The sequence below is a fragment of the Malus sylvestris genome, chromosome 3 (genome assembly GCF_916048215.2).
Source record: "Malus sylvestris chromosome 3, drMalSylv7.2, whole genome shotgun sequence".
In the NCBI taxonomy this organism is placed as follows: Eukaryota; Viridiplantae; Streptophyta; class Magnoliopsida; order Rosales; family Rosaceae; genus Malus; species Malus sylvestris.
The window spans coordinates 5,096,819-5,119,767 of NC_062262.1; the positions used below are offsets into that span (position 1 = coordinate 5,096,819).

Genomic DNA, 22,949 nt, shown 5'->3' on the forward strand with positions numbered 1-22,949 from the left:
TCAAGTTTCAAATCAATTACATTATTTCACAAGTGCACAAGACCGTGTTCCCGATACAGTAAAAAATTCTAGATACTTGACTCCAAAGTCACATCCCTAGTATTTTTATCCAACTAAATAATTGTATAGATCCAAATATATAATATAAGCAATATCCTTCCAAACATATGAATTATACCTAAATAGTGTTACAGGTTATCAAAAACTACTATTTGTAAAAATATGTCGAAAAAAAGGTATTAAGTTCAACTCCCTTCTTACCAGTAATTACAAAAAACTCTCTAAACTAAAATTAACGACGAATTATGAAAAGTTTGATCACGTCAAAGAAATATTAACTTGCAGAACTTTTCATGTCATCAATTTCTTTGATTCACACAAAATCCTATAACAATTCAAGCTCCATAGACATCAGATCAGAGCTTGCTTTTGTAATTCTAGATACAAATATAGCAAGCATGGACAACAAATTTGCACAATTGCAACCTGTAATCCCGACTTGAGCAGCATCAGCTCTTATCAGCACCTTCATCAAATGCACCGGAGTTTACAACTCGGAAATCCAGTTGCTTCTGATGCTTCAACCGGCGTCGTTCATCAAAGCTTTCCCAGCCTTCAAACTGTGAACATAATGTTGTCAGTGACACACCGTTAAAAGTAAAAAGCTAGACTACTTTACAGAATGACATTTGCTGCTAGGTACGTACCTGACGAAGGACATCCACAGTTATTTCTGTATTGTGCAGATCAAGTGTTGTTAGCTGTAGGCACATTTTGAATAACGCAGAGGGAAGTGCTTTCAACCCGTTGTTGCTGAGATACAAAGACTGCACAAAAGTACGAGACTTCAGGTGAATATCAGCCTGGTGACTTTGCACTTACTCTACACTCAAGTTAGAAGACTACTACTGCTAAAATGATATCTATAAGATCTTCATGTACAAGTGCTCAAGTTAGAAGACTACTACTGCTAAACTGATATCTATAAAAACTTCATGTAAAAGTTCATGGATGACGAGGCAGTAAAAGGAGTCAAAAACTTTAGGATGGCAAGATACCGTAACCATTAGGTCTTAGCTCAGGTATATATCAATGGGCAACAGGGGGTGTAGGCAGATACAATAGCAAACATCAAGTCGATGGGCGGTGAAAAGCAGGTGCAATATGAATAAAGCGTGAAATGGAAAACAATCTTATAAGAAAAGGCAAAACAAATTACTAAATAAATTCTAATACAGCAAAAACGTAATCAGTGTAATACGGAACATTAACTAATTAACTGAACCGCTCAACTCTGAAGCGGGTAAAAACTGAAATGAAGAAAGAGGGATAATAAGTTCAAAACAGTAGATTAAGTAGGGACCTTCAGATTGTTCAAATTTCCCATTGTCTCTGGCAACTCGGAAAGAAGATTTGATGAAACATCAACCTGCACCATGTGGAAAGTAAGTCAGATACATAACTGAACTACCTAGTATGGGAAACAACCAACCCTCTAATCACCCCTCCACCCACCAGACACCTGAAAGAAACAAAAAAATAGGAAAACACCAAAAGAAGTACCTCAATAAGAGCATTGCAATCCCCTATACATGTAGGGATGATGCTTATCCTGCAACATAGACACACGTAAGTTTAATTATGATATGTTACCAACATTTTGACAAAAAAGAAGAAGATATGTTACCATCATAACACACGTCTTCAAGAAATAGTGTCTTCATCAATATATCATCGATGCATAAAGGGGAAACAACTTTCCTAACCCAAAAGCATTCACAGGAGAAAATAAAATGTCCACAATGTAGACATGCCAAATTTATTAATTGTATCACATTCAGGTGAGAAGACAAGGAAAAACAAGAGGAACCAGATTTTGATTCTCTAATTCTCAATACGAAAAAACACATGTCCTTGGCATCCTTGCATATAATACTTTCAAAATTACCTGTTATTGTTCGCTTTCAGAACTTCAAGCTTAGTCAGAAGTCCTATTTCATTTGGGAGGCTAGATAATTTGTTTTTTGCAACATTAAGTTGCCTCAGTGATGTCAACAAGCCCAGTGAAGATGGCAATGTTGTTAAACTGCATACATCATGCAATTCATCAAAATATCCAACACAATGTGAAGAGATAGAAAATGAAAGCCACTCGTTATTGGTTAGCTTTATTTGAAAAGTAAAAGAGACACTCACTGGTTTTGCTCCAGAGACAGAACGGTTAGATACTTCAAAGATACTATTCCCTCCCAGCTAATAGAATCGTCCACTATATCATTTGCAGCGAGCAACAATTTCTACAGAATTTTGAGAATGAACTGAAACTAAGTAAAACTTATGGCAAGAATTTGATGTAGATGGAGCGAAAATATGAAACAGAGGTTTCTGTACCTGCAAGGAGCTTAGACAACCAATCTTTGAAGGTACATCTCGAATAGAATTATTGCTGAGTTCAATAACTCTTGCAGAAGTCCCAGAAGCCCACACTTCATCAGGTATAGCCTTTTCAAATTCAATCAACAAGAATTTGTCAACATCAGAAAAACTTAGGTCCTCTAAAACAAAATCAATATTGCACTCCAATCGGATTCACAAGTATCAATGGTTCTGATTCCCACTTCATTTCTATTGGTGAAAAAAGATATAACTCTACAAGGCATATCACTTCTATTAACATACTCAATACCTGTTAATCAGGCCATACACGTTACACATTGAAACAAGAATGCTTCTCTTGAAGTGAAATGTAATCAGAAAAACGCAAACTGGGAGACAAGGGTCCATAATCAACAAAGGCCAGTTTCGTATACCTTCAAGTTGTAGTCAGACAGTCCTATAACTCCAGTAGCCTTCCATCTATCCAACCGGTTCTTATCAACAGGAACTTCCGTCTTTTCTTTTCCCAATGTATCAACAATTCTGAATCTGGAAATGGGGCGTGTCTGAGCTTGTTTTAGGATGGGTCCGTCCTATCCATGCCAAAATTTCCAGAAATTACAACATTATCAATAACCCATTTGTAATAACTCAACGCTTCCGAAAGAACACTTAAAAATGCCCATCAATCTCCACAACTACTGCAATCCAAGGTTTGATGAAATTGATCACCTACAAATTACTCTAGGAAAAAAAGTATCTTTCTTGATGAACCATCTTTTTTTTCATATATTTTATCGACTACCAAACAAGTGGGGTTCTTTCATTTCCATCAAACTCAATCTCCCAAATTCAATTCAATAATTTCAAGAAACCAAAAGGGTAAAAAACAAGAATTGAACTTTATCTATAAATACCCGTACCCCTTGGTGCAAGCCCTGAGAAGCCATGAGCATGATCTTGGCTCCATCCCTGACCTCAGACTCCTTCAGTGTCATTCCATCCACCAGAAGCTTCCCTGTCACAAAATACCCACAACCCAAAATTCAAAACAAACAACGAATAGAAAACTTGCCATTCAATTAAAATCAAACGAATCCAAAAGGAGGCACCTTTGCAGATGAGCTTTTGGCCACGAGGGAGGACATTGGTGAGAGGCTGCAGAAGGGCCTTGAGGTCTTCGATGGTGGAGTCCACAGAGAGGTTTGTGATGGGAATTGTTCTGCCGCTGAACTTCACGGTGAGGCTTACGGTGGCGCCTCCGCTATCGTCACCGCCGGTGGCACTGCTTGCCATTTTCTCTTTCTTGCTGTGAGTTCTTGGTGGGTCTTCTTCTGCCTGTGTTTGTTTGCGTCTGATCTTTCCAATAACTTTTCAGAAACGAGGGCGGACGGCCGCTCGCCTCCCTTCTTTGTTTTTATTTTATTTTTTATTTTGACAATACTCCAAAAATCTAATTATAAACTTTAAAACTTCCATCTATTCATTTCGAAAGTGCGTTTAAATGACTAAAAATGCTTTTAGGTTAATTCTCAAGTCTTTTTTCAAGAAGCATCAAATTAATGCTTCTTATATTTTAAGTGTTTTTGAAATTCAAAAATATTTTTATTAAAAATTAGTTTTAGAGATATTTTTTTTAAAATTTCTTTCGATCATTTAAAACACTTTCCAAATGAGACACATTTATAAAGAAAAAAATTCTTATGAGAAATGGGCACGATTAGATTTTTGAAATGTCAATACTAATTCTTTATTTTTAGGGAAGGTGTATGCAATAAGGAATTTGAGAGATTTTAATGGATTTTTACGAAGTTTAACTGATTTGTAGAGATTCTATGTAAAATTTTGATTCAATTCCATCGAAATCTCATGGGAAGATGTGACATTTGTCGATTATTGAAATGACGAGATTTTATTTTTTAGAATTTGTAAATTTTCTTGTTTAGTTAACCTAAAATAACAATGGAATTGAATACTGAATTTGTTATTTTTAAACTTTCAATCATAGAAATTGGGAAATGACACCTACATACATGGAATTTGAACTTGGGAATTGGAGGTCTCAAATTCCAAGTTTTTTTTCCAAGTGGAAATTCTAAATTTCTATGTTTATGAATCCAAACAAGGGAATTGATGCATATCAATTTATAAATTCAGACTTTTACCAAAATTCCAAGTTTATTTCCCTCATTCAAACATAGTGTAAATTCTAATTCTAATTGAATACACTTAGAATGTTATAATCTTCTTTAAAATTCTAATTGAATACACCCGGATTTCTAAGGATTTTAATAAACTATCTTAAAATCCTGATTGAATACACATTGAATTTTAAAGAATCACTTACAATCCTGATGGAATACTCCTAGATTCATTAAAATCTCTCAAAATCTCAATTGAATACACCCCCCTTAATGTTGGTTTTTATCATCGATTTAGAAGTTTTTGAACAATTTTTTATTTTATTTTTTTAAATATAACGATATATTTACAAATAAATATCTTATTGATTTTAAATTTAACTAATTTTTCTCAAAAAGGATCTATGAATGAGAATTAAAATATATATAATTTGGATTCTTGAAAAGTTACAAATGAATTCTATAAAATATGTGTAAAAAAAAAAAGTGTCATGGATCCTGATCCATTGAAAATTGTTTAGGTGTCCAGAAAGAAGCCACATCTCCTTCACATTGTTCTCAGTCCAACACTGACAATATGCTCATGGAGTGGTGTTTGCAACAAGAAAGATAAGACTATTAATTTTGTGGAAGAACTTGTATAAGGTTTGAGAAATATGTTGTACTTGTGATTTTGTATGCTATGAGTGTTGCTATGTGTTGTTTACTTTGTGAAAATATCATTAATTAGGTATGTGTCTCATCTTTTTCATGTAAGTTATGGTTTCTTTCTTCTTCGTCTGTTTTGACAGGAAATTTCATTGCATTCTTCTTCTTGACACCGGGTGAGAACAAGAAGCGTCGTCGGCCAATCTCCGTCTGGCCCAAGGAAACCTTTGCACGTTCGTTCTTCTTTAGCAAAGGGCTGGACTCCCAATACGAAGACTTTTTCAAACCTATTGCCGAATGCCGAAACTAAGTACCAGCAAAAAATTTGTATCCATTTTTCATCTCCCAGACTCGGGCCTTTTATCATAACTTTTGCATTGCAAAGAAGTCGAGACCTAACAATTTGATACGACTTCATCTCTGTTTTTTCCATTAAATGGTCTCTCTCTCTCTCTCATTGTTTCATGGAATTTTTGCACGAACCGATAGAATTGATGAGAATGTTAATGCATTAGATCAGATGAGTGTTAACAGAGTCGTTATTTTATCAGTTTTGAAACTGCATTAATGAACTCTAGCTGGTATTGGCTTCTTTTGTGGTTTTCCCCGTTATTTTTACAGGATATGTAGCACTTTCTGGCTGCAACGTTGTTACCCTTTTGTTGCGTGATATTAAGAGATTTGTTGTTTGTGTTTTATAAGAGATTTGTAGACATACGTTGGATGATAATTATGTAGTTTTGTGAAATACGACGTGTAATTGTCTTTGAGGATTTGATTTTATGTATCTTGCATCATGTGACCTTAAGATTTTAGTGACCAGCTTTTAGCGACCTCTCTCTTGAAGTCACTACATAGTGCATGTGACTTTCGATTCAGGTACCATCAATGGCGAAACCAGAAATTTTTAGGAGGAGAGGCGAAATTTCAAAAGGTAAAAGGTCCAAAAAAAAATATCTACACCCACATCATTTTAGATAGTAAATAATATTAATGTCGTTCATATTTTGTGTACTTTCCCTAATAATTTGGCATCATTCCTTTGGAACTTAGAAAATCCTCATCCAAATATGAATATGAATGCAATTAGCCAATTTTAGATGTGTCCTACCAGGCGATCTATTTGTGAGTGATGGTGGCCGTGTTAGCTGCAGTGTGGTGTTGGTCATGCGAGTTGATGGGGGCAGTGTGTTGGTGTTTAAGGGAAACTCTTTAATAGAGGTAGAGTCCACCAGTACATGTGAGTCTCATCTCTATTAAAGTGATGGTACAAGTAGATGAAAAGAATATCATTTTTGTAAGTGTGGTATTCTGATAAAAAGTTAACATGTATACTTTTTAGTGGAATGTATATCGACGATGTGAGTACTAATTAATATTTTGATTAACATTCTCAAAATTATGGTTCTTAACTGAATTATATACCATCATTAAATTCATAAAGTAGATTAGAGATGTCTAACAAAAGATACAATAACCAACTTGATAAATTTTTTTTTGAACAAACGATTTTATCATTAAGGGGTGGGAGAGTGGCCTAAGCCTCACAATGAGTTAGCAATAATATGGTTCAAATTCGCCTTTGGCGTGAATTAAACCTAAGACCTATCACTTATAAGTGAACGAGAATACTATTAGACCGTAGTACTAAGTGACAACTTGACAAAATTAAAACAACTAAAAAAATGAAATCGAGGGATAATCACAGCACCAAAAAGCCTTCATTTTAAATAAAATATTAAATGAAATAAAAAGAAAAACGAAAAAGAGCCAAAAAATTGGGCTGATCCAATTTCATGTGAGTTGTAGATATAGCTAAGTCAAAAGCCTATACCTGTAACGGCACTGTTCCACTAAAGCCAATAAACATAACGGCACAATTCCTCTTAAAGCCAATAAACGTAACGGCACTATTCCTCTTAAAGCCAATAAACTGAAATATGCTACAGTTTTTCTTCCTCGTGAGAAGATGTGTGAAAATTTCACTATTTTAGTGCAGGTTCAGAGGAATGACATCCAGAGGGGCGGCTTATCGCTCTTAGAGTCGAATTCCAATGACCAGAGGTGCAACCACACCTCCTTGTGTCTCTGTGGCTCGCCACTGTGCACAATGTTTATGCAGCTGCAACAAAAAATAGGGCTTCATTTATGATGAGAGGAAGGGCGAGTACTTGCTCCTGGGCTTCATTTCCAGAGAGGGAAGTGGCGGTCGCCACTCCTTGCCTTCACGTGGCTTCACCACTGGGTACCATTATATTGTTTTTGTGACAAAGTTAGTGACCAAAATTGTGGTCAGTAAAGCTTTTATACTCAGTGACCATGCAAGGCCGGTCACTATTAATGACTGATATTTCAGCGTCACTAAAGAGAATTGTGACGAGCTTGTAGCGACTTCTCAGTGATCAACCTTTTTTGGGTCACTGAGTTGGTTTAGTGACCATTTCACTTTCAGTGACGAATGAATGGGTCAGCTAAATCCCTGTTCCCTTGTAGTGTTGGATGAGATTGTGGTAACGAAAGCTGAAGACACAGAAACTTCGAAGACAATGTCACCAGAGCCGAATAAAGATTCGTATTTTTACGTGCATTTTGACAGCCCGCGCACAATATGCCGTCTAAATATTATCAAATTCTGCGGAAGGAGCTGCCGCAAGCCGAGGTTTGAAACTCTGCTTGAACATGTCGAACGAGGCTATTATTTTTTATGCAGGTAATTCTATGTGGAACAGTAGGAGATGTGTAGTTATTGGCTCTACATTGTATAGGGTGCAGGGTGAATTCGAAGGAGATCATGATAGAGAGTCGGATGTTTATGCCTATGATTTCCCCCATGACACAGATGAGTGACGGTCCATGGCATAAGGATTCCGTCCCGAGTTTGATTGATCACGCGATCATACTTGGGGGAGAAAACAATCTTCCATATGACGGAGAAAATCCATGTTTTTTTAAGGTTTTTGATCATCTTCTTCTCCAATCCTGTAATGATCTCCCTCCTTGCTCGCGCTACTCTAGTCGTTCCGGAGCCACAAGCTAGTTGTTCTGTATCATACCAGAACGGAAAATGCTGCATACATTTTTTACGCTCACAAAGACCAATGGGAGCCTAATAAAAGCAAAATCCTTACTGTTGGGTTTTGGGCTGCTGCGGAGTTGGAAGGCTTTCTAATCGGCATGATTCGGTTCAGTAAAGAGTTTGCGGATAAGAAGTTGGATTCAAATGGGATCCCCTAGCGGTAGTGGGTGCTACATGAGCTTGATGAGAAAACATGTGAAAAAAGCTAACACGCCAAATGTTTTTGTATTATTGAGATGGAAACGCTACGTGACGGTGTATCCGTGTCATGTGAGTCCTCCAATAATATAACCAAGGCTATACGTGACAGTGTTTTGACAGGTGTAGGTCAACTAGATCTGGTCATTTGTTGCTGTAGAACCAAAACAATGCAAGGATTTGCCAGCTCTGAGACTCGCAGAAGAAATGAAAAAATCCATACCTCATTTTGGAACCCTAAAAACTCGAGTTTTGGTTCACATGCATGAAAGAGGATCCCTAGGCTGTCTTTAACTTCTACGTTCAATCGATCAAGCATGTGGCCACAAAGTCCATAACTTTGTTACTCTACTTCTTCTTTTCCCCGCAATCCATGTGAACTTTTCAGAATCCACCCACTGGGTGGGTTTTCTACTTTACTAACTTTTGCTTTTGGAAACAACAGATTTATTCACACTTCCAGAACTACCAAACATGTATTGTCTCCACTACACTACGCGGTTAATTATGCATGGTCCCTCATCCTATATGTTGGATATATCATTGCTACTCGTTCACTCTCTCCTCTCTTATTGTTATTCTCTTTTGACTTCAAGATAAGTGTGTGAAAATACATTTAACCTTATATTTGATGTCGTTCGTTTGATTTTCGTTTCAAAAATCGTTTATATATACGAAGATTTTCGATGCCGTGTTTCTTGAAGGATGGATGCGCTGAGAGAATCTCACTTATGATCAAGTTTCTGATCACCACGTAGAGCTTAGACTTTAGTTTTAAGTCTCGGGTTGGTTAGTTGCTTGGATTTTAGATTTGAAGTCTCAAGGTTTGGTATCCTAAATAATCAACCATGTCAATAAATTAGATCAAAGTGAAAAAGTTGACTAACAATGAGCTTTTCTCGATTCAACAAGCCTTCAAAATATAAAACGGCGTATTCTCATAAAAATTATATTTGTATGTGCATATGTAACAAAGACGAAAACAAAAACCTAATTGTAAGAGGGTAGCAATCATAATCTACACATCCAAGCTATTGGTAAGAGGGAAGTTTTAAACTCGGGTCACAACATATTGAAAAATAAATGTTATATTCACCAAGACAATGTACCGCTTACAACGTAATCGGTTTAAGTTGTGCTCGTGTGAACTGGTGAAGGTGAAGATTTTGGCAAGCAGAAATGTCAATGTGCTTGCTTAGTATTAATGGGCTGGCAAGAAAATGAGCACGCCCCCATACTCCTGCGTTGTGTGAATAATTTAAGATCCACCACCACCCTTCTTAAATATATGCTCTATAATAATATAAATAAACTGTTGCATAGCAAGATCTTGTGCAGATCACTTGGATAAATAAGCACATGATTTTTAATAAAAAGCTTTAATTTAAGGCACATAAGCAGATATGCTAGCTATTAAGTTGGAAACTTTGTTGGCTTGAGGTCGGTCTTTTATTTATCTTGTTTTCAAGATTTTTGACTCACTTGAGCTACTTTCCTTACAATTCGAACCACTTTCTTTCCAATTCGAACCGCTTTCATTTCTTAGACTTTTTTCCACTTCAATCGACCTCTATCTTGTACTACATCAATGCTGGTTAAAAGTTGTTGGTGAATGTAAAGAGTAAACTGAACTCAAGCTTAAAAATGTCATTAGCATCAGTCATCAGTCATTACCAACTCTTGTGTAGTCAAGCAGTTTTCTGCCTCTAAATCTCAGTCTAAATCCAACCCAAGATAAATAAAGTTCCCCCAAATATACGTCAACTGTGACGTATTGTTTGGACCCAAATTTACATCATCGGCCCGTGTAATCGAGACCGTAGAGTAAACATAGTTCTCAGCCGTCGGATGGAAAAGTGAAAATATTTTTGTTAAAAGATAATATTATGGTTTTTATCATGATTATCTTTTAATTTGAATTATCTTGACATATTCTTAAACGGGATGGATATGATGCAAATTATATCCTCAAGTAAGAGTGTTTGGGCTCAAATTAACATGTTGGGCCGAGTATAGAACCACTCTCGGCCCGGGAGGCCTGGCGACAGGGGAGCCTTGGATCATTTAGTACGTGGGCTCCTAAACCTAGGTCGGCTAGGTCATATTACATTTACTAGTCGAGTCCTAACGCGATAAGTAGTCTCGGCAAGGGTAATAACCCGGAAGTGAATCCGGCTCAATAGAGGACTAGGCTCACAATCCTAGTAAACATAGGACTGGTCGAGTGGGTGTTTGATCCGGAGAAGAAGACCTAGTTCGAGTAGGGTTTTGACTCGACTTCAAAGGTATCTAGTGCTATAAATAGAGGAGGCTGTGCATCATTCAAGGGGGCCTCCAACACACACAAAACTGCCCTGCGCAAACTTTCTCAACACCTTGAGATTTTTTATTTTCTTTTTTCGCCGACACATCTTCCGTTGGCATCAACAGCACTGTGAAGGCAACCGGTGATATCTTAAGTCGGCATAGATAGCTCTGTCACCGTAGAATCAGCCAATCTCGCAGCATCTTCCGTTGGCATCAACAGCACTACGGCGAGGACGACTGGTTACCTATCCAAGTCTCGGTCGAGAAGGATTTCCGAATCCTCATTGGTCGAGGTCATCTCATCAGCCTTCTCGGCGAAGTGGGGTGTTACCAGGTTACTGTATTCGGCACATTGACAGCCGAATTTGAGATTGAACTTCGCAAATTAGCAGCCTTGTCTTCAGGCTCTAGAACCCAAGAGGCCGAGAATTGTTCCTTCCTCGGCCGCAATCGCAAGACACAGAAGTCAGCAGCGCGCTCAACGCAACATCATCAAATTTACTCCTCGGCCGAGCTCGGCCGACGAGTTGGCACGCCCCGCAATCACCGAAGGACGTAGTTAGCTTAGAATATACTCGGCCTGCGCGCCACGTAGGTTTGGTAGATTTTAGGGTCAACACGTATACAAAACATAAAAGGAAAAATCTTGACTAGGTCCACATAAAAAGTATATGGAAAATTAGGAAAAAGTTACTTATCTCCAAAACACAGGACCTCTCATCTATAATTAGGCTCTAAATCCCAATTACCCATCTCACTAATTACCACCTCTCATCCCTCCCCTTCTCTCTAAAACCCCCATTAAGGCATAAACAAAACACACCACCTCTCTCAACTACCTTAACCGACTGCCTAACCCCCCCAACATTTTACCTATCAATCCAATCCCTCCCCTCCCCTCTCCTCCCTCCTCTCTCTCTCTCTCTCTCTCTCTCTCTCTCTCTCTAGAAAGTTCCCCACAACTTTGCAGAACTCCCTTTCAAATTTCAATCACCAAGGCCTTTGCTTTAAGCAAAACAAGACCCAGAAACCAGAGAATCACCCCACAAATCCCATAAATTCAAAAAACAGAGCAAACCCAATTCATATTTCCTCCTGTTTTTTCAACCCAATTCATAAAGTTTCAATCTTTGTTCAATTCTTCATCTGGGTTTTGCTAAAATCCAACTTCTGATCCCAACCCTCAAATGTGGCGGCCGTGGAGCAAATCAACTGTTCAGATTCACGGCACGTCATCCCCATCCTCCCCCTTCTCCTTCTCCTCCTTCAAAGACATACAAACCCTCTGCGCCGACGAAACCGACGACCACTCCCAGCAACCGACAACCGGCGCCGCCACCAAAAAAGCCTCCGCTATTTTCCATCGCGTCCGAGTCGCCAACTCGCTCCTCCGCGCCTGGTCAGCCGCCCAGCCCTTCACATCCTCACACCTCAAACCCCAACCCGACGATGAAATCTCCACAAAACAATCTGAGCCGTCGATCAGCTCCATCCCGGGCGCGGAGAAACGCATTGTCGTTTACTTCACAAGCCTACGTGTCGTTCGGTCGACGTTCGAGGACTGCAAGACCGTCCGATCGATTCTCCGAGGGTTTCGCGTATCATTGGACGAACGAGATCTGGCGATGGACCACCGGTTCTTAACCGAGCTGCAGCAGATTCTGGGTCAACAAACTAAGTTGACCTTGCCGAGGGTTTTCATTGGCGGCAGGTACGTAGGTGGCGCCGACGAGGTGAGAAATTTGCACGAGGCGGGCGAGCTCAAGAAGCTCGTGGAAGGATTGCCCGCACAAGAGCCGGGCGTATGCGACACGTGCGGGGGGTACAGATTTATTCTGTGCGACGAGTGTAGCGGCAGCCACAAGTTGTACTCTGAGAAGAACGGCTTCAAGAGTTGTACGGCGTGCAATGAGAACGGTCTCATCAGGTGCTCTTCTTGTTCGTGTGCGCCGCTCTAATTTAGTAATTTTCCCTCTAAGTTAGAAATAACAAAAATTAGAGAAAATGTAAAAAAAGAAGGGCAAAAATCCACTTGGAGGGATTTTTTTTTTAATTTTGTTTTTTTTTAATTTTTAGTTTTTGTAGTTTTGTTATTAAAAATGTTGTTGGGCATATAAGAATGCGTAGGCCCGGCGCATGTGGGGGCGTGGAATTATGGATTAAGAAGCTAACTTTGATTATTATATTTGAGCTCAATTTAAGTACATTTTTTCTTCTTCCTGAATTTTATATTTTAGTTTTTTTGTTTTTATTTTTGAGAAATCTTGAGTTCGACGGTCTCTATTTATTCATTTCATTAATTCATCTCACGTAAACCAAATGTTCGAAATATTTTTTTTTTCTTCTGTTGAACAATTTGAATTTTCTGATTCTTAAACTCTAGACAGTAAAGTTTGGAGAGATCCAAATTCCCAGCCAAAATGAACATTTTATTTATATTCTTTTAAAATTTATCCATTGGACTATCGAAGTATTTTCCTGCCAACAAAAATTGCATGTATATATCTCGTCTTGCACGTGAAGAGGAATTGAAATTTTAGATGTGGAGATTGAAAAGAGATCTTGTATTCACAGTTTCAAAATCATGTTAGACAATTTTTTAATCTGACGACATCTGGTTCGTGAATTAGAGCTCGTGAGCAAAATTATTGGTATTTTGTGGTTCCCTACGTCTTCGGACAAAGGGAAGAAAACCCTTTCATTCTCATAGTCTATGTACAAAGACACATGAGAGTTTCATTCTAAAGAACCAAAACCAGTGGTTTACCAAAAAAAAAAAAACACAAAAAGAACCAATCCCAGTGCATGTTTAACCAATGAGCAAAAATGTAACATATTCGAGAAAGCACAAAGGTTTGGAGCCTCTCACCCTTTGTTCGAACTCTCTACAGATGCATTCTTTGGGGTTACTGGTTCTGCTTTGGCATATCGGTTGATCCAGAATCAAAAATATGTTGTCGCCTCATGTGCTACCGAGATGCATGAGAGAAGAATTGGCATGTTTTCAATGTGTACCTATTATATTAAAAAAAGGGAAAAAGAAAAGTGAAGCCTAAAAATACGAAGCCCAAGGCCCATTTTTCTTGTATAACCTTGAGGTTGGCATAAGTACAAGTGATATGGACTTGCATCCCATCTGGTTTCAAATGGTGTGAATTCTAGGAATCTTCACATTTTAACCGTTTATCGTATATTGTGTGGTCAAAAAATATTTTGAATTTTTTATTTAAAATTAAACACAAATAGTACTTAACGAAAACTGACCGCACGATGTACGATGAACGACTAAGATGTAAGGATTATTAGAATCCTCACAAAGAGAATCCAGAAATAATTAATCCTCATTCCAAGCGATGTATGTCGGAGGAGATGCACATTTGATGCTCACCTCTCATTAAAAATTGTTAGGTCAAATGTCACTAGTTTAATAAAGTGATTAATAGAGACTTAGTACATATCGTTTTAGGAATATACCAATCTTTGTTTCTCACCTAAATGAATATAGAAAATGTTTACAAATTGTACAAATAAAGCTCCATTTTGATAGTGTATACTTAAGTTTTTGGAGAAACTTAGGTAATTAAAAGATGAGCGATGTGGTTTCTTTGAGTCCAATTCATCCTTTATGTCCTTTTTAATCGTACGTATCAAAGCTCAAGCTTGGTTTGTTTTGAAGGGAGATTTCAAGAAATGGCAGATCTATTCACTCTATCAATAATCGAGATGGGTATGGTGAATTGAATTGCTTGCAATAATTAGTTGTTGCAACTACGAAAAAGGGAATCTATTTTCTTACATAGAATCATTCATATATGTGTGGATATAGATAAGGGAGTTTTAACGAAAAGCCCACGGTACTGTTCACTTTAATAAAAAATCATATTTTTACATTAAAAAGTCAAACCTGGTACTATTCACTTTACCCTTTATTTTGTCCTTATCATTAAAACTCAAAGTTTTTAAGCCATTTTCATTAGTTTTCCTTATAGATAACTTATCTAATTTTTTTTATATGGATCCATTTGATTCGTTTTTCTTCGGTTCGAGCCAACTGAAACAAATAAAGATTATGCAAGACGAACCTTATCAATTTACAAATACAGCTTGTACTTATGACTATTAGTTTGGGCAGGTTGACCAATGCACATGTGATATGGTTCCCGTTTGGAACGTAGTAAAACTTTGTGAAACAAGCATAAATTTAGGTCCACCTCAGATAACATGCATGTGATAGAGTACCTTATACCACTTCAATCATGGAGGCATAGGTCTTACTTTTGAGAAGGATGGGCTGCCATTGATTTCAATGGAGCTGTACACACCGGATGATGTGCGAATTCCCATTTTAGATGTACTATATATAATTCATCGTCTTAGATGATAGTGTCACAAATCAAGACCCAATGATCATTTCGTTTAATGACACTCAGTCTCCACCCCTCTTGTTATAAGCCGTATCAATGGTTCCTACATCACAAACCAAAACCAACTGGCTTCTCAAAAGCTCATTTAAGAGAATCAAAACTCCTACATATTGATCCAGCGTCACTGGAAATACAGATAGTCCGACATTTTCTATACCAGGAGGTTGTGTTGTCTATTTTTGAAGGAGACCAGAAGGCCCCACGTACGGTAATGGGTCTCATTCAACTAAGTACTCATTCATGCACAAACCCTAGAAAAATTCAGCAGCAAGTTAATGTGGTCCGGCTATGGGGTCCAAAACCCTAAAAGCATTTTCAAGAGAAGTTCTAAATTTTCGTTAAACTAGCAAGTGACCAATGTCAAAATATTATTAATTTAGTTACTTAGTTTAATTTTTTACTTCCAACAACACTCTATTGAACAAATTTTGAAAACTCAACCTCCTCATTTTCTAAGCAATCTTCTCTCTTCCTTTCTCCTTGCTTAAGGGTCCACCGTAGAGTTTTATTATCTTTTTAATATTTAGCAAGTGAACGGTTGCTCTTTGAATCTAAAGTGATTATTCATTTTGTTATAACAGAGACACTTTACAGTATCTCGAAAATGAATTTTTTCAGTTTAGCTCTTTAAAATAGAATTTTAGTTGTTTTACAGCATATAAAGCCTCTATGAGTATAACAACACTTTATTAGCTTACAAAACCCTTAACACAATCCATACACACAAAAATAAAAAGATAGCGTTTCCTCTTATTTTCTGTGTTTCTTTTATGCGAAAACAAAACCCCAAGGAAACCCTAATTATCTAAGTTGATCAAATAAGAGGCCAGACCTTGCTGCATTTTTTTTAAGTGTTGTGGACTGTGTCCAAATGGCTTGTATGCTCTATATAAGTGTATATATATAAACCCAAGCTGAAAGTTTCAGCTCTCTTATTAAACATGCATTAAGTATGTCAAATTAATTTTTGTATTTTAAAATTAAAGAATGATACGGTCAGTCGCTCTCCAGAGTATTCGAAACTCGAGAGTGCGCAGACCTCAAACCTCGTTGACTTCTTTTCCAACAGAACAGAGATACACACTCAAAGAGGGTATGACCTAATGGACCCCATTAAGGTCATTGTAACTTGCAGAAGATGTTGCTGGGCAAATAAGACTCTCTAACCCACCGAAACCTGAAGACTTGGAAACCACTTCAGATCAGCAACTCAATTTATAGAAAGATTATATTTCACTATCTTCTTTCCCCTACCTGTAAAAAATATGTTAATTACTGACCAAACACCATTATATCTGCTCGAGCTGTATAGTTTAACTCTTTTCACAATTTAGGGCATGCATTATCTGATATTTGCAACTAATGTCCTTTTTCTTTCATAAAGGACGACTCAAAGCCAATAAGGCTTCTCGCTTAGCAAGGGTCGAGGAGAAACGTGTATAGAACGCAGCCTTACCCCTTTCTTTGTAAAAAAGTTGTTTTCACGACTCAAAACTTTTCGATCACAAAGAAGCAACATTTTTGTTGCGCAAAGACTCGCCCTCTAATGTTTTTTTTTTCATGTTAATCTAAAAAAAATTAATTTAATGTAGGTCCACATGAAGCACATCCAAGCAGGAATCAAGATATTATTATTTTTGGAGAAAAAATATTGTTTATTATTAATTAATATGATCATTGGGGGTCCACTTCCCCAAAACTTGACAAACTGGTCTGCATCATTGTTTGTGGAGACAAAATAATACAACCATGATGAACCACTAATTAATTGTTAAATGGTTATCTTATGGAGGCCGGAACTGAAACTGGTTCATGGAATTTTTTTTGGTCAACTAAACTGGTTCATGGAATTCGTGTGACGGGATGACTGGTTCAAGTTACAGATTCAAGACTTCTCCAAAAATAAAAAGAAAAAAGCTATAAAAGAGATTTTCGTTGTGATGGAATGACTAACTCTAGTTACAAATTCACAAGAGATTTTTTAGCGTGCTCATATTATAATATGTGTATTTATTTTTCATTAATGTAATATCAATTATGTCGTTCATCTATTATAAGACATAAAAGAAAACATTACGGTGTCAAATATTTGTAATACATGTAAAATTTTCTCCAAATTCACCCCGCACCCAAATTATAATAAAATGCAGAAGAGCAAGTAATGTTTGCCTTATGAATTGTGACCAACTGCATGATGGCATATGATCATTTTTAAGTTATAATTGAGGCAGTATGTATCTGGGGTACGTATGAGTCCTGTGTACATAGTTCAATGAAAGTAAGCTTGAACTTTAACATAAAAAGAAATATGGCTCGAACTATGAAGAGAAGAAGAGACCAAAAGAAGGGAAATTACGCAGAATGATCCCTATATTCCCAATAGAATTAAGAAAAAATGCAACAAAAACAAGCAAAAATGGACATGAGTATATTCAAGTAAATGCAGGTGGGTTCTTATGTAATTTGGTTTAATAACCCAAACCTTCTATCTCTTCCCCTCTCAAAACGTATTCTACTAAAAGAATACCACAATTGGAATTCGTTGAGTCATCTAACTGTTATTACACAAGAAAACGAAGAATTTGATTGAACATTGAGTTAACACACTACTCATCAAATGACTAAACAATTTTCAGTTTGACTTTCTACCAATTGTTCGAGGATTTCGAAGATGAATGATTTAGATTATTTTATAACAATGCAGAATGAAAAAGAGAATGATGATCACTAATGAAAGTCAAATCTACCTCATCTTAATCTTCATCATATTATCTCCATTCTTTGACAAACATTTGCTTTTATTCTTCAAAATCATAATGTAGCTCAGATCAATTCAAATCACATGCAATAAAAACACGTGACTCATGCACCTGTTAATCTGATTAACTAGTAATTAACAACAACAACAACAACAATAACAACAACAACAACCAAATTTTTTCTCATTAGTGAGTTCGGCTGTATGAAGCTTAGAACACCATTACGCTTGGTTTTGCGCTAAGTTTTCTGTTAGCTCAAAGTACTCCATGTCATTTCTTAGTCTCTTTCAAAGTCTTCATAGGTTTTTCTCTACATTTGTAGGTCTTCGGTTCGCCTATTAATCTGATTAACTAGTAATTAAACTGATCAAATTTCCAAATCTTGATTAGTACTGTCATCATCCAATAAGAAAATATCAAAACCAGAGGTCAATGATATTTCTAGGAAAAATGCTACAAACTGATAAAAAATTGTGGCAAGTGGCAACCCCACAAAAGTAGGAAGGAAGAAAAGGAAAACTCACCCAAAATAATCACGTGAGCGGCACGTGGCCACGATAGGACGGCTCTACAAATAAATGTCTTCGAGTTCGAGCCCTGTCGCTGGCTGCTAGCTACAAGACAAACAAGGCAACGTCGCTGGATTGCCGCGGAACCGAAACATTCAACATTCCGTCGTCTTTGCCCGATATTTCGGTCCCCATTTTGGTAAGTTTTCGGTCAAGCATTTAAAAAATTGGAACTTTTTCAAGTTGTAAGTAATTTTTAACAAGTCTCTGATTGCACGCGCTTTCTTCCACCTCTGTCCAACTACTCTTGCAGTTCTAGTGACTCCCACAATAATATTTCTTCTCTCTCCGTGTAAATGTTGCAGCTTGGGAATTTTTTATTCTGTTGACGTGGGAATTAATGGATCAAAGGTGGAGAGTTTCTGGCGTTTCGCAGCACCGCCGGATTGCGGTGTTAGCGGTGGTGTTTCTTTTACTGTTTCATCAGAATCTGAGCCCGTGCTGGTCCCTTAACATTGAAGGTCTGTGAACTAGTAGTACTTGTTTGTTCTTCTGTATTTCCGTACAGTTTCCAATCAGCTGCTTAATGGGTTTTGCCTTTTTTCATAAGCTGCTCATTGGGTTTTGGCTTTTTTGGCCAGCTGCTTAATGGTTGGTTATTGCTTTTTTGGTCAGCTGCTTAATGGGTTTTGGTTTCTGATAAATGGGTGGCGTTTGGATGCAGGTTTAGCGTTGTTGAGGTTCAGGGACAGGGTGGTGACAGACCCTTTTGGGGCTTTATCGAATTGGAACAACAACGGTGGAGAAGATGATCATTGTTCCTGGTTCGGGGTGGAGTGCTCGGATGGAAAAGTTGTCATCTTGTGAGTGGCATTTGCTGATAAATCTCTATTTTGTTTAACTTATCATCCCTTGCTTCGGCATCTTGTTTTCGAGTAATATTGTGTGGTACTGAAACACGGCTCAAATCATTTGAAGTTCTACCATGCCAAAGTAGGAAATGGTTTTTGTGAGTTTGTTAAGTGTGAAGAGTAATAAAATTCTTTCTTATTCTGCATTGTGAAGAAGTGTTTCTGCATTGATTATTAACATGATTTGAAGGAGGGGTTTCATATATCACCGAATAAATTTATTCTGCCAGACCCTGCGTAAAGCGGGAGCCTTTTGCACTGGGTACGACCTTTTAGTGTTCTAGCTTGAAGCTTCAAAGTGACTGCAAACGGCAATCCATAAAAAAAGCACCGATACTGAGATCTGCTAAAACAATGTGTTGGGAAATCATAAATCTTTAAAGATTGATATCTGGCAATCACATGTGTTTGGAAACTCTTCCATCTACTATATTAATTCATGGTAATGTCAGCCTAATGTTACATTTGAAAAACTTGCAGGAATTTGAGAGATCTTTGTCTTGGAGGAACGTTGGCTCCTGATTTAGGGAAGCTGGCTTACATAAAATCTATGTAAGAATATAACTGGTTCCAAGTCCAACAAAAGGAGTCCAATGAGTTTATTTATTTATTTTTATGTATTTTTTTTTTCAACCTTTTGCTTCAAGGCGTTACTATGAATCTGGTACTTCTTACTGCAGCATTTTACGCAATAATTCGTTTACCGGAAACATTCCGAAGGAGATTGCAGAGTTAATGGAGCTGGAGGTTTTGGACTTGGGATACAATAACTTTACTGGACCTTTCCCATCTGATTTCAGCAACAATCCGTCTCTTACCACTCTGTACGCACATCTTTTTCGAACTGTTTGGGATAACGGGTCTTATTCTCTAATGGCTTCCACAATTTTACTAAACTCATCTTGTGATTTTTATTGCAGTTTACTTGACAATAACAGATTTCTTGGTTCCATATCTTCTGAACTCCATCAATTGAAGATGCTTTTGGAATGCCGGGTAGATCAGGATCAACTAACAGATGCCGCTTTCTGTATTAGCAGATCTATCAGCTGGTAAGAAGCTAAACTGATCTAATATTATATCTTGGATTCGACATATAAACGGCCAGATAAATTCAGACCTAATTTACTAAGAACTAGTTCATTTCTAATTCTCACAGTATTCCTAATAATTCGGTGATTCGGTAGTGTTAGCTGAGACAAGTTCTTTATGTTTTGGCACCGTACAAATTTTTATGGGGAAGTATTACAAACAGTTTGTACGTTGTAACATATATTTCCTTCATTCAGTCTATGATGACTTTTTTTTGTTATAAACAGGAGCACTGCCAAACCTGAAGATGCAGCTCACCGTAGGCTGCAGCAGGTGGCAGATGACAAAGCACCGTCCAGATTCAGAAGGGCTAAAGAAAATGAACGCGGTTCATTACCAACTTCGGCTTCTTCATCTTCCTCACCACCACTTCATCAGCCTTCTTTACCACCTTCACAGCCATTTTCAGTCTCATTGCCACCATCAACATTTTCATCTTCACTGTCATTAGATTCCCCTTTACCATCACCATCATCTTCTCCTTCTGCATCTCCCTCAAGTAGTTTTCCGGCTCCTTCACCCTCACCTTTGGTAGCGCCAACTCCCGCCTCTCCAGTCCCAAGAAATCCACCAACAACTATTTTTCCACCACCAGAGTCCAGTCCAGAACCAATTCATTCCCCTTCTTTAAGTCCAAGTCAAGTGGCTCAAAGCAATTCCAATTCAAGGCATCGTGTAGTTATTATATGCGCAGGCGTTGTTGGGGGTTGTTTATTGATATTCCTTGCGGTTGTTGGCATTATTGTCGCCAGAAGCAGTAAAGTTGTTACTGTCAAGCCCTGGGCCACCGGGTTAAGTGGACAGTTGCAGAAAGCATTTGTCACAGGTGAGATTTGTGAGAATACTCAGGCCCCTGCACACACAAACTTAAACACTCGTGCAAGTGTATATGTATGTATATATACACCTCTGATTCCTTTAAATATGGCACTGTGAAATTTTCGCTTAAATTCCATACATGTTTCAAGTACTTAGCTTGATGAACTGTGTTCAGGTGTACCAAAGCTGAACCGATCAGAACTTGAGGCAGCTTGCGAAGATTTCAGTAATGTAATTGGATCTCTCTCAGATGGCAACGTTTATAAGGGAACCCTTTCGAGTGGCGTTGAAATAGCTGTGACATCAATCACAATGGAATCTGCTGCAAACTGGACCAAAAGTTTGGAGGCTCAGTTTAGAAAGAAGGTACAAAGGAAACAATTTCTATGAAAGCCAATGCAATATTTAGTCTGAGAGTCCCTAATTGCCACATCTATCGCTGTCTAATCTCTATAAACATGTCTTTTTTTGCTTTTGCAGATAGAAACATTGTCCAAAGTAAACCACAAGAACTTTGTAAACCTTATCGGGTTTTGCGAAGAAGATAAACCATTCACAAGAATAATGGTTTTTGAGTATGCTCCAAATGGAACGCTTTTTGAGCATCTACACAGTGAGTACTTTCTCTCTATGTTGTGAAGAAAAAATTAATGAAGTCAATCTGTACTTCATATAGCATATTCGCAATCAAAAAGCATTTGCACAGAATGCTTATATAGTGTTCCCGTGCTTGCACGCGTGATCATGTCTACCTCTGTCACATTCATACAGATATGCATGTCAAGTAAATTTCTGCAAGTTTACAGAGAATTCTCACATTATTTCCAAGAAAAAAAGTGAAATGTTCGAGTTAGTTTTAAGCGGTAATATACCTGCTGGTATGCACAGTTTTGATAATATCGAATTTGTGTCTTGCAGTAAAAGAAGCAGAACACTTGGACTGGGGAATGCGACTACGAATAGCCATGGGCATGGCATACTGTCTAGAGTACATGCACCAACTGAAACCACCTATAGTTCAGAAGAACTTGCAATCATCCTCTGTATACCTGACCGAAGACTACGCAGCCAAAATATCTGATTTTACCTTCTTGAATGAAGTGACAACAGCGAAGATGGGATCCGTTGACAAGAAGCTTTGCGATTCCATGTCCACAGATCCAGAAAGCAATGTCTACAGCTTCGGGGTAATATTGTTTGAAATGATCACCGGTAGGATTCCATACTCCGTGGAAAACGGTTCTCTTGAAGACTGGGCGTCACACTATCTGAAAGGAGATAAATCCTTGAGAGAAATAGTGGATCCTAGCCTAAACTCTTTCCAAGAAGAAGAGCTAAGCGAACTGTTTCGAGTGATAAAAGACTGCGTCCATCCTGACCCGAAACAAAGACCGACAATGACAGAGATCACGGGCAGGTTAAAGGTAATCACAGCCATGGGACCTGACGGAGCCACACCGAAACTATCACCTCTTTGGTGGGCAGAACTTGAAATTATGTCAACAGAAGGAAACTGATCATGAAATCTATTTGATTTTCTTGTCTATTTGTTTATTATTTTGTGTGATATCTAACAGAAACAAAATATATGAAAATATACGTCTGAAATCAATAAAGTTTGACTTTCCGATTGCTGAAAGCCTCCGTTTAACGTTCTCCATATTCCATGTTCAAGTTTCATCTTCGAGA

General features: G+C 37.7%; 4 protein-coding genes across 6 annotated transcripts in view; 3 read left to right on the forward strand and 1 right to left on the reverse strand.

Annotated features, from left to right (window-relative positions):
• LOC126615530 (uncharacterized) overlaps nt 1–22,949 on the forward strand; it is a 55,794-nt gene that overhangs the window by 21,864 nt on the left and 10,981 nt on the right. The window lies entirely within an intron of this gene.
• LOC126615527 (LRR repeats and ubiquitin-like domain-containing protein At2g30105) lies at nt 304–3,814 on the reverse strand. Its single transcript, XM_050283350.1, has 10 exons — nt 3,489–3,814; nt 3,300–3,394; nt 2,811–2,969; nt 2,392–2,502; nt 2,197–2,297; nt 1,949–2,086; nt 1,564–1,612; nt 1,364–1,429; nt 708–827; nt 304–620 (listed from the first exon to the last, which is right to left on the reverse strand). The coding sequence occupies exons 1-10, from the start codon at nt 3,670–3,672 to the stop codon at nt 510–512; spliced, it is 1,134 nt and encodes a 377-aa protein (XP_050139307.1). The 5' UTR covers nt 3,673–3,814; the 3' UTR covers nt 304–509.
• LOC126615529 (uncharacterized protein At5g39865-like) lies at nt 11,517–12,950 on the forward strand. The gene has a single exon (XM_050283352.1). The coding sequence runs from the start codon at nt 11,934–11,936 to the stop codon at nt 12,702–12,704; it is 771 nt and encodes a 256-aa protein (XP_050139309.1). The 5' UTR covers nt 11,517–11,933; the 3' UTR covers nt 12,705–12,950.
• On the forward strand, nt 18,518–22,899 carry LOC126615522 (probable inactive receptor-like protein kinase At3g56050). 2 transcript variants are annotated; one of them, XM_050283343.1, is made up of 10 exons: nt 18,518–18,637; nt 18,804–18,959; nt 19,163–19,301; nt 19,830–19,901; nt 20,030–20,173; nt 20,270–20,401; nt 20,669–21,267; nt 21,436–21,626; nt 21,741–21,873; nt 22,179–22,899. In XM_050283343.1, exons 2-10 carry the CDS (start codon nt 18,839–18,841, stop codon nt 22,775–22,777), a joined length of 2,130 nt encoding a protein of 709 aa, XP_050139300.1. In that variant the 5' UTR covers nt 18,518–18,637; nt 18,804–18,838; the 3' UTR covers nt 22,778–22,899. The 2 variants fall into 2 exon arrangements, with proteins under 2 accessions (XP_050139300.1, XP_050139301.1); XM_050283344.1 differs by having other exon boundaries at nt 18,540–18,637; nt 18,752–18,959.

What these genes read in the sequence shown, in the direction of transcription:
- LOC126615527 (XM_050283350.1), bottom strand. Translation starts at nt 3,672, where the DNA reads ATGGCAAGCAGTGCCACCGGCGGTGACGATAGCGGAGGCGCCACCGTA. An exon ending in ATTGCAATGCTCTTATTGAG is followed by an intron (nt 1,430 to 1,563) that starts GTACTTCTTTTG and finishes CACATGGTGCAG; the next exon opens with GTTGATGTTTCATCAAATCT. An exon ending in GAAATTTGAACAATCTGAAG is followed by an intron (nt 828 to 1,363) that starts GTCCCTACTTAA and finishes ACTTTTGTGCAG; the next exon opens with TCTTTGTATCTCAGCAACAA.
- LOC126615529 (XM_050283352.1), top strand. Translation starts at nt 11,934, where the DNA reads ATGTGGCGGCCGTGGAGCAAATCAACTGTTCAGATTCACGGCACGTCA.
- LOC126615522 (XM_050283343.1), top strand. Translation starts at nt 18,839, where the DNA reads ATGGATCAAAGGTGGAGAGTTTCTGGCGTTTCGCAGCACCGCCGGATT. An exon ending in GATGGAAAAGTTGTCATCTT is followed by an intron (nt 19,302 to 19,829) that starts GTGAGTGGCATT and finishes AAAAACTTGCAG; the next exon opens with GAATTTGAGAGATCTTTGTC. An exon ending in AATCCGTCTCTTACCACTCT is followed by an intron (nt 20,174 to 20,269) that starts GTACGCACATCT and finishes TTTTTATTGCAG; the next exon opens with TTTACTTGACAATAACAGAT.